The sequence below is a fragment of the Gopherus flavomarginatus genome, chromosome 8 (genome assembly GCF_025201925.1).
Source record: "Gopherus flavomarginatus isolate rGopFla2 chromosome 8, rGopFla2.mat.asm, whole genome shotgun sequence".
NCBI lineage: Eukaryota > Metazoa > Chordata > Testudines > Testudinidae > Gopherus > Gopherus flavomarginatus.
The window spans coordinates 12,260,434-12,273,634 of record NC_066624.1 but is presented as its reverse complement, the minus strand read 5'-3'; the positions used below and the strand labels follow the sequence as shown (position 1 = coordinate 12,273,634).

Here is a 13,201-nt window from a genome sequence, read left to right as displayed (position 1 = left end):
GCCTGCTTCTGTTAGAGAGACAAGTTTTCGAGCTACACAGAGCTCTTCCAGACCTGAAAAATAGCTGTATGTAGCTCAAAATCTTGTCTATGTCACCAACCAAAGTGGACCTAGCAAAAGATATTACCCTCTACCACTTTGTCTCTTTACCTAATTAGTTCAGGTTTGGTGGGTAATGAATGACCATGTAGTCAGTGACTTCCTTTAGACAGTGCTTCAGTTCTTTTTGCTAATTCAAAAAGGCTTTTGTCCACAAAATGGATTCTTTATATGTGTATCCTACTGATTGTTCATATCGTGTCATCTTGTCATGGAGCCAAAGCTCCTTTGCTTCCCTTATTGTATATATTATACTATAATTTTTAGCCCCTTTTCTGTTTTTTAAACTTCCCAGCCAGGGGCTCAATCCTGCAGCCAATGGAACTACCACGTGATTAAAGTTAAGCACGTACTGAAGTGCTTTGCTAGATTGGGAGTAGTTTGCTAGAACCTTGCAGAATCAAGCCCTGCATGAAGCTATTTGTAAAGTACGGGGCAGGAACAGTATGGGTGATATTTCTAGCAAAGCACCTTCCAACATATCTCAGTAAAGGCTTTGTGAAAAACTCTGTGCACGCGTGTGTGTGTAAAGAAAGCAGAACGCCGCTGATAAGCATACTTGGCTCCAGTATCTAAACAAGTGAACTCTGATGTTATCAGTGTATGAGCTTTAGACTAAGATGTTCCCAAGGTGGAATTTCCTCTGTTGCTGATAAAGTAAATAAACTATTTTGCTAGAATTTTGAAATGATACATTTTAATACTGCAAAAAAACCAAGCAATGATATGAAATCAGTTTAGGGTAACAAAAGACCTAAGCGTGTTATTACAGTAGCTGTTTGTGAAAACAGAAAAATGCATAATTCTGTTTGAAGTGCAACTTAGCAACCAAAAACAAATATCTCCTCTCCAAGAGGTTTGTTGCATTAAGTAAGTAAATAAATAATTTAGTGAAATCTGAATTCGCTCTTTTGGAAGTCAATATTTGTTTTGGAAACCTAGCCAAGGCTGTGTCAGCACGTTGGACCCACAAAGAGAGAAGCGAGCTATTTACTAAATACATACCTACAAGAGTCAATAAAAGTGTTGTGCTTCTGCTAAACTTTCTGGGGGGTGGGTGAAGAAATGCGACTCTGTTGAACCTATTTAACTTTCTGTTTGTGATAGTCAAGGGAAAAACCTATAGCAAAATGTCAACTCAAATATTCAACTGTTTTTGGCATGTGTTCCATAAATGACCTCTTTGTACTTGAATAAAATGTATTGTAGAATTTAGTTCATATGGTTACTGTCAAATTTTAAGCTAAATATTGAATCCTGACATTTCCAGTTGTACACAGCTGGACTCATTTGGAAATATGCATCACTGAGGAAAAAAGATGAGGAAACAGATAAATATGCTATTTCTTCACAAGTACTAATTGTCCCTTATGTTCACTATACCAACCTCAGTCATTTATTTATTCTATTTTGACAATAGATTTTATTTAATCATATTTGTACGTCACTATTTTTCTGAAAACGTGTTGGAAAAGAATTGCAGGGTCTCCCAGCTAAATAAAAATCAGTGGAGGTAGTAAAATATTTTTTTTTTTTGTCAAATTTTGGAAAAAAGCCAATTGCTTTTCAGTTCAACTTTTGTTTGTCATCATTTAAAAAAATTCAAAATGTTTTGACTATCTCTAAAAATTAGGTCTCATTGAACTTCTCAGTTGTATCAATCTTTCTCCTGCTTTATTATCCAAGGAGCTGCTAACTTATCCACTACAAAAAAAGTAGATACTGACAGAGGTTACTCCCTCTTCCAGAGCTTTTTCTGCAGAAATCTAATTTGTTAGGTTAGGTTCATTAGTATTTTTTATAAGACTTAGTTAAGTGACTGTTGATATACACTCATGCCCAAGCCTCACTGGCTTTACAGCTGAGTAGAGCGAACTAAAAAAAATTGTTCTTCGTGACCACGGAAGCTACTTTTGAGAATTCATTCTCTTAGCAATAAAAAGAGATGACTGCTTAGAATCAGTTAATGGCTGTGGCTAAATTACAGCCCAAGACAATGTACCTTCAGCTCTGCACTTCAAGGGAGGTGGGCTCCTGAGTGCTGAGGCAAGTCCCTTAAGCTTGGTCTTCCCAGAGCTGATCTCGGTGTCTATGTCGTTCTGCAGCTGGGTGTAGCCCTGCCTGTGTGTGTGCTAGAGGAGGCTTAAGAACCTTGCTCAGCTAGACAGGGTAAAGAAGGCCCAGGCTGGTGGAACAGGCAGGCTCAGTGGTATCCCAGTACATCAGGTGACCCCTTAAAAGGGAGTAAGTGGTCACAGTCCAAAGTACTTCAATATTTTCATTTTTCCTTGCTAGTGACTGGGGGTAGGGAGGGGACTTGTCTTTTATTGATAGAGGATACAAAAGATGAAAACCTAGCCCCACTGCAGTCAATGAGAGTGATGCCATTGACATCAGTGGGGCCAGAATTTCACCCAAAGTTCTTGGTATACTTTGGAAGTTTGTTTGTTCTAATAAAGTCCTTTTTCCAATACAGATCTATGAAACTAATGGGAATCGTTCTCCATCACCAGTCATCAGCAGGTTCCTAGAATATGCTCCTAACAGTGTTAATGCCCTTTCTAACACAGGCATAAGCACCCAGATACAGTGATAGGTGCATTAAAAACACCCTACCTAATAAAATAAAATATCTAGACACTGATAGCTAGGAATGATTTAGCATTAATCTTTGAGTAGCTCTGTAAAACTGTTCCTATCCTTCTAAATCAGAGGAACGGCAAAAGGTTTACACTAAAGAACTGGAATTCGTCCTGTTGAGTAAAACCAGAAAGAGTTGTGGGGTCAAAACTGTGGGAAAGCAATTTTGTAGTGAGCAGGGCCTTCGGAAATGAAAGGATCTTTGTACAGTTTAGGGCATTTTCATCTGCCAGTTTACGTGGTGTGGTTAACATTCCAAACAATATAAAATGCTATAACGTATTTTAATGCAGAAAACCACCTGTAGCAATGTCTGCTTTATTGGGTCAGGTGACTATACACCAGGAGCAGAAGGAACTGGTGCAGCAGACCACCTACTGCCAAAAAAAAAAAGAGGGAGGAGGAAATTCAACGTAGATTTTAAATCCTGTTGAATGACATAAGGAAAGGTCCCCCTCCTCCTATGGGATCTCAACTAATAATACATTGGGTGGCATGAAAACAAATTGCAATCCAAGCATCTCACAGATGAGACTTTTACTTGGCAGTATCATGCTGCAGCAAGTTTTACTGCAGATTGGAAGCGTCATGCAAAAGGCGAGGTTCAAATTAAGGAGAATGTTTAGGTATCGATCCCTCACTTGGATCGACATGGGCAGATTTTACACCCACGCGGAGTCTCGTCAAAGTCAAAGTGGATTTGCACAGACATCAGAGTGCACCCACAGGGATCTGATGGGAGAACTGAAGCTGTTATCTGCAATGTGTATGATTTTATTTCTTGTTTTCAGGCCGAGGACAGAAAAAAGAAAAATGATGGTCTGCAGACTCATCTCAACTGGGCAGCAGTTCTTGGACATGAAGCCACACCACATACTAGACTAGGTTCTGGTAGTAGCTCTAGTCCTTGCACCCCAGCTTTGCAAAGAGCAGTGCTAGCACAGGTAAAGTATCATGATTCCATATGCAGTATGTAAAACATAGGGTAAAATCATGGCCTCTCTTAAGTCAACTGCAGTCTCAGCAGAGGAGGTAAAAGAGGCCTTCCTCCCTCTGACCCTCTGGCACAGCTGACTAAGGACTGTGACAGTCTAGCCCTAAGAATTTGTTGATACCATCCTTTCCTGATGAATTGCATTACATTGCAGATTAGGGCTAGATAACAGCTAATTTCAGATATGTTGATGCTTGACTGCCCGGAATCTCTGGTGTCACTCTTCCATGTGTCACAAAAAGCCTGAACTAACTATGCGGTTTTATTTCCTATGGAAGGAATTTATTCTGTATTATTTATTTAGCACCAGAAAGGTACATGACACTTTACAGAACAAGTGAGAAAGGCGTAGGGGCCCTGAAGGCCTTGACACTGCCGAAATTGTTGCCAACCTTGTGAAATATTCTGAAAGCACATGGAGGTGGAATGAGGAATAGTTATCAATGTAGGGTCAGATTTTGCTCCCATGCAGCACCTGGAAGATCTGTGGAGTTCCTCTTGCCGAGTTTTCTCTGTGTTCTTCCATCATTGGTCAAAGATTTGCCTCACCCTGGAAGAAGTATGGGATTTGACCTAGAAGCCTTATAAATCCCTAAAATCTCCAGGGAGCCAACTGGGACACCAGCTATCTCCACTGAGGCCTTTCACCTTCACACCTAGAGGATAGTTAGTATAGTTCCATTCTCTGGGACACCACACATACATACAGGTTCTTCCCAGGCCCAGGGCCCTGGTTCTAAACAGCATCCCAAAGGGCACCAAGAAGCTGCCACTTTCCACTACTGTGGAGGGTTTCACAATTTCCAGAATAATTTTTTCACCGTCGTAACCCTGGAAGACTTCTCAAATTAAGATGTGGACTACACACTTCTTGTTATCTATTGCTGTTGCTGTCATGTGCTGTTCCTGCTTCAGGGCCCAGCTTTACAGAGCTAACACAGCTGTCTCTGGAAAGGCATCTCTTTGTGTGTGTGTGTGTGTGTGTGTGTGTGTGTGTGCGCGCGTGCCCCGTTATTTTCTTAAAGTGTGAGACCAGCTTAGGCACAATTCATCCTCTTTTCCCTCACCTCTCAGGTTGTATTCCACATTCTACTTCACTTTGCTTGGCCAGGAACCATTGCTGTAACTTTTTCATGATCCTTTTGATTTTTCCTTCCTCGTCCTCATCCATATGTCTATTTTTTACTCCTATCCTTACAGCTTCTTCCCCATGTGAAGTTGCCCAAATCTCTGCTATTAGACTCTGGATACTAACTAACTGTCCTAAAACTGGAAGTTGGCTTAAAGATTCCTGTATCAAATGCAGAAATTATATCTACGCAGAAATTATATCTTCCAAAAAGCATGTTTGGAAAAATACTGTGTAATAATCCTTCTCTTACATCAAAACCTTTTAGTTTTGCCGTTAGTCTCAAGAAGAAAATGAGTTTTGTGTTTTCATTCCTTTTGTGAATCATATGAATGTACACACTGTAACCAGGGCTGGCTCCAGGCCCCAGCATTCCAAGCTGTTGCTTGGGACGGCATTCTGCAAGGGGCAGCAGTCCCTGTTGTTTTGCCCCCCAAGCAGCAGCCGAATTGGCAGCGGGGGCAGTGCGTGTGCCCTTAGGGCTGCACGCACGTTTCCGCGGTGGCGGCAATTCGGCGGCAGCTTCTATGTTTAGCTGTCCACTGTGGCTTCAGCTTAACATAGAAGCTGCCGCTGAATTGCCGCCGCTTTGGAAACGCGCCTGCTGCCCTAAGGACATATGGACTGCCCCTGCTGCCCGTGGAGGCAATTCGGTGCGCTGCTTGGGGCGGCAAAAACTGTAGAGCCGGCCCTGACTGTAACTTAGCATTTTGGAGCAGGGTGGAATGAACCGATGCTTTCTTGCCATGTGTGCTTATGGTACAAGATGGCTCAGGGACCAGTCAGTCATCTGCAGCATACATGATTCAGAGACAGAGACTGGTAAAACAAAGTATAGAGCGGTAAAGTTCATTTGTTTCTCAAAATATAATAATATTGACTTAAAAGTAAACTGTAAAACTAATACGAAAACTGGATTAATCCCAGATGAGTGTGTTGAAGTACCACTATCCAGGGTTTGAAAAGTCAGAGTAGGGGCTGTGTGTTGTCATAGTTCAGACTCTGTGAGATCAAGTGACAGTTAATGGTTTGCTGAACCTATATCCAAATGATTAAAATAGAACTCTCATCACAGCCACTAAGATGCAGCGAACCTGATTTGGAAGTGCCTTGCACCTTGTGTAGTCCTCTACAGCCACGCAATGTGGGTGCAAAACATTACCAGATCCTAATGGTTACATTTTCCACCCACTCTTCACTCACTTTGCATATGATAAGGTGCAAAGCTGTGGTGAATCAAACCCCATGGTTATCTGTGATGCATTCTGGGTTATCTTCAGAATAACGTGGTGCCTGAGACTTTTTTAAAAATCACGTATTTCCCCTCTCGCTGTTTCCCACAGCTGGGTTAATGGAAAAATTTAGCGCATAAATCTGTGATGAACTCTGTTTTCATTGGCTTTGTGGTTCACCTGTAAGGATTTGTTGGACATATTTTCTCAGTTGTGTATGTTAAAATTTATAGAACACTATTAATGTCCTGCTTTTTTGCCAAATTAGAACCGGAAAGCTGGCTATATTAAAATAATCAGCTGTGCGTTAAATCATGAATTGATCCAAGCTCTGCAACAAAGATACCAGTAATTAAAAAAAATCCCCTTCTTTATGCCATCCTGTGACAACTTGTGGATAGTATCCAGGAACGCCTGTGGATTCACACCAAAATGTTGTTAGGGCTGTCCTCACAAAACAATCCAGTGTGTCGTATACTCCCCATCTGAAATCTTTTTCAAACAAGCATGGCCTTGCTGCTGAGTGTTATGTCCTTTTTTGTCAGAATTCACATGCAGCAAAGAGCCCATTACCTCAACTCAGTTAGGATCCATTCTTTGGTCCCAGTGCATCTTTCTGAATCCCACAGGAAAACCTCAGAGGTTAGAAGTGGATGAGATGCCCTCACTTTTGCTTATAATAAAAACAGTAGGAAATTGATTTTGAATTAAATAGAAGTCATCAACAGAGCTTTTCCCTGTAAAAACGATTCGTTCAGACAAACGCAAGGAGGTGCAGTATTAGCTATAGGGCTTAGTGTGACATCCGCCGTTGTACACAAAGCCAGGACAAGTCCTACTTAAGCTCTGTTAGGTTCTGGTTTGCAGAAGATGTCACAGGATGATGGATTCCGAGTTATCACCAATACCCCAGGGCTCCACTGCTTTTGATTTACAGGGTGTAATTCTGGCTCCATAGAAGTCAGTGGCAAAATTCCCTGAGACTTCGGAGGGGCCAGAGTTTTACTCATTGTTCATAAGTGGGACCTGAATGCTATGTTAGCCTTGGACTGGCTATCTGCACAGAAGTAGATTTCACCCTTAGAGCACATTGGATTTGGGTTGGATTTGTCCAGTCACTGGGGCCCTGATTCAGCAAGGCAGTTAGGCATGTGCCTAATTTTAAGCACAGAGGTAGTCCCCTTGACAGCAACAGAACTGCTCGCATGCTTCAGTTTAGGCACATACTGGAGTACTTTGTTGCATCAGGGCCTAGGAGAAGATGGAGAAAAATGTTCCTGTGTATTGATAACATACCAGTTATAAAACCCATATCCCCAGGTTACACTAGTTTAGGAAACAACTTGCAGCCACAAATAATTCTGGTTAAATAAGAACTATTATTAGTGGCAATCATGGTGGGCAAAAATGTTATTTTGGTCAAAATGAAAGGATACAAGCTGGAAAAATAGATCATTAGATGTTCTAACTGCTGATAAGGCTATTTACTCTACAGAGAGTCAACCTAACTTATCCCCCCAAAACTGAGATAAAGCACCTTGAATCTCTAAGCAGGTGAAATAGATAAAACTGTGTCCTGCATCTGGTTTTCCTGTCCAAGCCTGGAAAGTATAAACTGGGATTTGCTTACTTTTCTTTTATACTTTGTTCCTTCCAATATTTGTTAAGGAATCTTAATGAGGACCTATTGTTCCCATAAAGTAATCAGTCCAGGTTGGGTTATACAGACTTCAGAATCATAATACATTATGTTATAGAAATTCTGAGCCTAGTTCTTAGTTATTTGTTTTACTTGTATTTTTAATATAAATTACGGTATTGGTCCTTGAAAATTAATGAAATATTAAGTAAATTATAATCACCTCTGTTTATAGTATCTTTCTACTAGCATTTTAAAATTTTGTATAGACTTCAATTCATTAGTCAGTAAAATACCATTGTGTATTTTATAGGAATACAATATAGAAAAACTGTGTAAAGAAACTTCACTCATCACTGAACTGCAGCTACCTCTGGAATGAACCACAGCAGCTGTTTAACTGAACATAGCAACACACTGTAGCAATTTGGGACAAGAAGTTCCCACTGAATTCACAGTAGGATTTTAAGAGGCAACATGTAATTTGGTTAGGATACAGGTTTAGTACTTTTATTCTTATAAAAAAATTGCAATGGTATCTTTAAGGACTGAAAGTGATCCTTGTTTTATGGTGCTTTTGAAAGGAGGTAGCTTGAAAGGAGGCAGCAAGATGTTAGCATGCTTGGGCATTGCTTCAATCCTGAATCAGAGAAAAGAATGTCAACTAATGAATAACTGATAGTACTTCCTGCAGTACCTAGATGTTCTCTGGAGAGCTCCTGCCATGCTTAGCATTTGAGATCTGACAGGATAACAGCATGAGAGATTATAGCTGCAGGCATCTCTCTGATACTACTAGCAACGTCAAATGGATTGCTACATAGAAATTCCTCTGGATGGACCCAGCTCACACAACATCATTACCAGATATTCTCCCTTATTCTTTTCTTGAATCCAAGAATCTTGCTCTTTTCAGAGACAATCATCACAGTAGACTTTTTGGCTTCTTTCACCCCCTGGATGAGTCTAGTTACACTGCGGAGCTAGATTAATTGTTTTTATAGAACTCAAAGGATTTTTTTTTCTTAGCCAGAAACCTTAAGTAGCAAATGCTGAGTATTTGGTTCTTTTGAAAGGTTGAGTTTTAAAGTTTTTAAATGGTCTTCCATTGGGAATGAAAAGCATGGGCAAGAATATTTTCTTGCCAGTTCAGGCCAGCTGCGGGTCAAATACAACAACCTGCTTTTATCAGGGTGCCTAAATAGGCACCCCTTGATTTGATTCTCCCTGAGCTTTGGTGAAATTTTTGTTCCAAATCTGATTCATGCCTTGGTCTCGTCTTTAATTTGTACAGCTCTTGGGGAAAGAAACTGTTAGTTACATTTTGGGAAACACGTTTGCAATACTTAACTCTGAAAATAGTATTTGATTGCTTTATATGCAACATGCATACTTGAAATTGTCTTGCATGAACTATTCATTTCAAAATCTGTTTGATTTGCACCATATGTTTTACACCATCCAGTTAAGCAGTTGGCCATATACTACTAAAGAAATATTAGCTTTTATGTTTTTGTTTTGTTTTGTTTTGTTTTTTGAGGATGAATGTGAAATATAAGAAATTTTTACTGGCAATATATTTTATGGTACCCATTATCATGAAATCTTGGTGCACCACATCCTGAAAAAAAATAACTTCCTTTACAATGGTGAAGATAAATAAGACTGTATTCATGTGCTAATGGTCCTTATTTAATGCAATATTTCTGCTTTGCGAAATACCTGGCTAGACCAATAGTGTGGTGGTGGTGGTCGTGTTTGTAGAGTGATTCTACTGGCTGGGGGATAGTGTTTGACATAGCGTTCATTTGTTTGAAGAGTGAAAACCTCCGGACCAGTAGAGACGTATACCACAGCAGTTCACTGTCAGACATGGTGATAACACCAATGAGCCCAGGACAGGATGATGTATTCTGGAGCATTTGTCAAAATGAAGAGCAGCCTCCAAAGGTACTGGAAACTGAAGGGGTGTATGTTCCAGTTGGACATTATTAATAGTGCCTAATTCGGCTCCACTGAAGTCAATGGGATTCATTCCACTGACTTGCTTCATTAAATATTGAATAAGGCCCTTTACCCCCATACACACGCCCAGAATTTACACACGTGCCTTGATACCACACTGATGGTCACATGACAGATTAATTCTCCCCTTGATGCAGATCTGACTCCTGCTGGTTTTTTTCCCCCCCATCTCACTATCCGTTTCTTAATCTACAGTTAATTTATAGTTGCTTGGAATGGCTACTGCAGATTAAACCCAACACACTGATGAAGGGGATGTGTGTAAAATCTTGGCAAAACTCCCATTGACTTCAGTGAAGCCGGGATTTCACCCTGTAATTCTGTCACTCCCTTCTTTTTACTGGGTTAGAATAGACTGATAGGATATTAGTAAAATCGCCCAGAAGTTCAAAATTGATTATGAGGCTGAAGAGATCTTGCTAATCTGGAAAGGATAATGTAAAAACATGGATTTGGGTAAATATTATAATATCTGGTCTAACTGAGTGAGTGCTCTGTGTCAGTACATATAATATATGTATAGACACTTAGCAAGACCAACTATTTAGGTTTCTTTCCTCCCTGCCCCCTCAGCCTCCTGCCCTGGCTTTGAAGAATCTAGTTACACTGAAGAGCTAGATTATTAGTTCCCATAATTAAAAGGATTTTTTGTTCCTTTTTTAGCCAAAACCCCTATGTACAAGTGCTGGGTATTTGCATATATATATGTTCTACTGCCCCTGGGTGGGTGTGTTTTTTGTAGCAATTTAAGGTTATTCACCCTGTAGGCTGGTTGCCCCTGGACAGGAACAACATTTATGTGACCAGAACTGTATTTCCCCCATTCATTACAAAAACTGACCCAACCATAATGTAGTTTCCAGTAATAAGACCTATTCCCAGAATGTCCCACTGGAGCATTTTTCTTCTCTGTGTTTTAGTCTGTCTTGTATTTATGCAGGGTATACATTGGGATTATTAACTGAGTATGAGATCAGAGTAGTGAACTGAAACATTTGGTTAAATCTTTAAGGTTCCAGAAAGAACAACCTCTAAATTTTACAGCAGGGATCATCTTGGTCATCAGAAATGTCCTTCAAGGTAAGCTCCTCTGTGTTTTGTGCTTAAACTAATGTTGATTTATTATCAACAGGAAAACTGAAGCCAACTCGTTAAAATCAAAGCCATAACTTCAGGAACTCCACTGTCAATATCGGTTCATACTTCATTTAATGGCAGTTACAGTTATTCCCTCATTTGAGCCAACTTGCCCACAAAGTACCCAGCCAAATTTTCTGACCTTGAACCTTAAAGAAGCTTCTAAACCTGCTCACATTTCTCTTAACAGTTTACATGTGTGATTGTGAATGCAGATAAAACCTGCTTGTGGTTCTGCTTCTCTTTTTGCGTCAGCATAATTTTAATCTCATCATATTATCAGTCCCTAACTGCACTAATAATATATAAGGGCCTGATTCTGCAAATTCGTATGCAGGGCATGATGCTGAATGCTGTGAGTACTCTCATTTGATCCAGTAGTTTGAGCACAATGAATACTCAGTGGGCCTGACTCTCTATTGCCCTGCATATGGTGCCATCATTCACACCAGCGCAAAAGTGGGTCTAAAACCCTTCAATGCAGCTTTGCTAACACCCACTGGTGTAAATGACTGAATAAGAGCAGGTTAATGGAGAATCAGACCGATGTGTAAAAAGCAACAACGAGTCCTGTGGCACCTTATAGACTAACACATGTATTGGAGCATAAGCTTTCGTGGGTGAATACCCACTTCGTCAGACACATGTAATGGAAATTTCCAAAGGCAGGTATAAATATGCAGGCCAGAATCAGTCTGGAGATAACGAGGTTAGTTCAATCAGGGAGGATGAGGCCCTCTTCTAGACCTATGTGCATCACACTGTGGGCAGGGGGTAGAGGTTGGTAGGTTTTGGCACTGATGATCCTTGTTTGTGTCTCTGACTCTGCATATATGCAATTTAGCTGTGCCTTGTGGTGTTTCTGCCAATAGCTTCATTACTACGTGTGCTCTCTTTAAGAATTATAGGCTGCAGTGCAAAACGGAGACATGGGCTAGTAGTTAAATCACAGTGTTTGGAGTCAGGAATTCCAGTCTTCATTTTGACCCTAGGCAAGTCCCTTTATCTTCCTGTGTATTCAGTTCTCTCTTTGCAAATGGAGGTAATAATACCTACCTACCTTCCGGGGAGTGTTTTGAGGCTGATTCAGTAACGTCTGTACGTGCTCTGAGGCCCAGGAACAGAAATGCAAAATATTCTGATATGATTTTTGTCTCTGTGTTTAGTAACGTGCAGCAGTCATCCCCGGGGGGACATGCTTTGAAACTAAGCAGCAGCAGCAGCAGCAGCTCTCCTGGCAGCAGGCAATGGGAGATGGGATCTCATCTCAGCAAAAGATCAACCTCAGGTGATTCTTAGGTCAATGATTTATCAATCAAAATGTGTAACGTTCCTATGCCTTGAAATCTGGTACATGTTGAGTCCAAGATGTCAAAATCTTGCATACAAATGTATATTTTTATTCACTGCATGACTTTTAGTTACATGATCTGGATTGCTTTCTGGATTGTATGGTCTGTGTTGCAAGCACGGAGTTAAAATAGAAACAGTTCCTTTTTTGAGTGCAAAACTGACTGTGAGCGTGTTCCCAGATGGAAAATGTCATAAACTGTCTCACTTAGGAGATGAAAAACAAAATCAATGTCTTCTTATTCACTAGTACTATTGAAAGTCGGTGGATCTGGTGTTATGGGTACATTGGCCTAACGCTGTACTAAGGGTAACTCACCGGAGTTTTTCTACGTGACCTTTTCTACTTTATTTGATAGCGAGCTAATGAGATGATACAGTTTAGCAGCTGTTATGCATTAACATTTCTGCACTCCATTATTGTTTTGGCTGGGGAAGACATGAGATTCCCCATTCAGCATCTTAAGAAACATTCCTTTGGTAGATTATAATTTATTGAAAACTATAGTGAAACTTTTAAAGAGGGCCGAAAGCAAATTATTAGCTGGAGACAACCACATGTAGAGTAACCAAAATGTGTGGTGGGTTCTAAGCTTTGAATCACTATTTGTGAATGAAGACCTGCACAGCTCACTTGGGGTATGCTAGTTCGTGCAAATGCGTGACAGTACAAACTCGGATTCCTCTTAAATACGTGACTTGAAGCATCAGCAGCAGCACTGAAGGGGAAGTAGACGCCGTATTCCTCTCTAGTTACTCCTAAATGTGTTATAATTTCATGTGGTGTTGTAGGTGTGTTGGTCCCAGGATATTATAATTTTTATAATATATGTACTGGTTACATATATTAAGCCTAGCTAACCACTGCTGTGTAGCTCTCTGCAAAATGGTAGCATTTGATACCCACTTTGCACTATGTAAATGGCTACTAAGGCAGTGGGAAATTGGTGGTGTTT

The 13,201-nt window shown here is 40.4% G+C and overlaps 1 protein-coding gene across 1 annotated transcript in view; it reads left to right on the top strand.

The window, feature by feature from the left end:
* The window catches only part of NRK (Nik related kinase), a 130,410-nt gene that overhangs the window by 73,624 nt on the left and 43,585 nt on the right, over positions 1-13,201 (top strand). The window contains exons 15-18 of the mRNA XM_050964468.1: positions 3,531-3,683; positions 9,552-9,683; positions 10,771-10,838; positions 12,062-12,183. Coding sequence (XP_050820425.1) covers positions 3,531-3,683; positions 9,552-9,683; positions 10,771-10,838; positions 12,062-12,183 — 475 coding nt within the window. The remainder of the gene's footprint in view (positions 1-3,530; positions 3,684-9,551; positions 9,684-10,770; positions 10,839-12,061; positions 12,184-13,201) is intronic.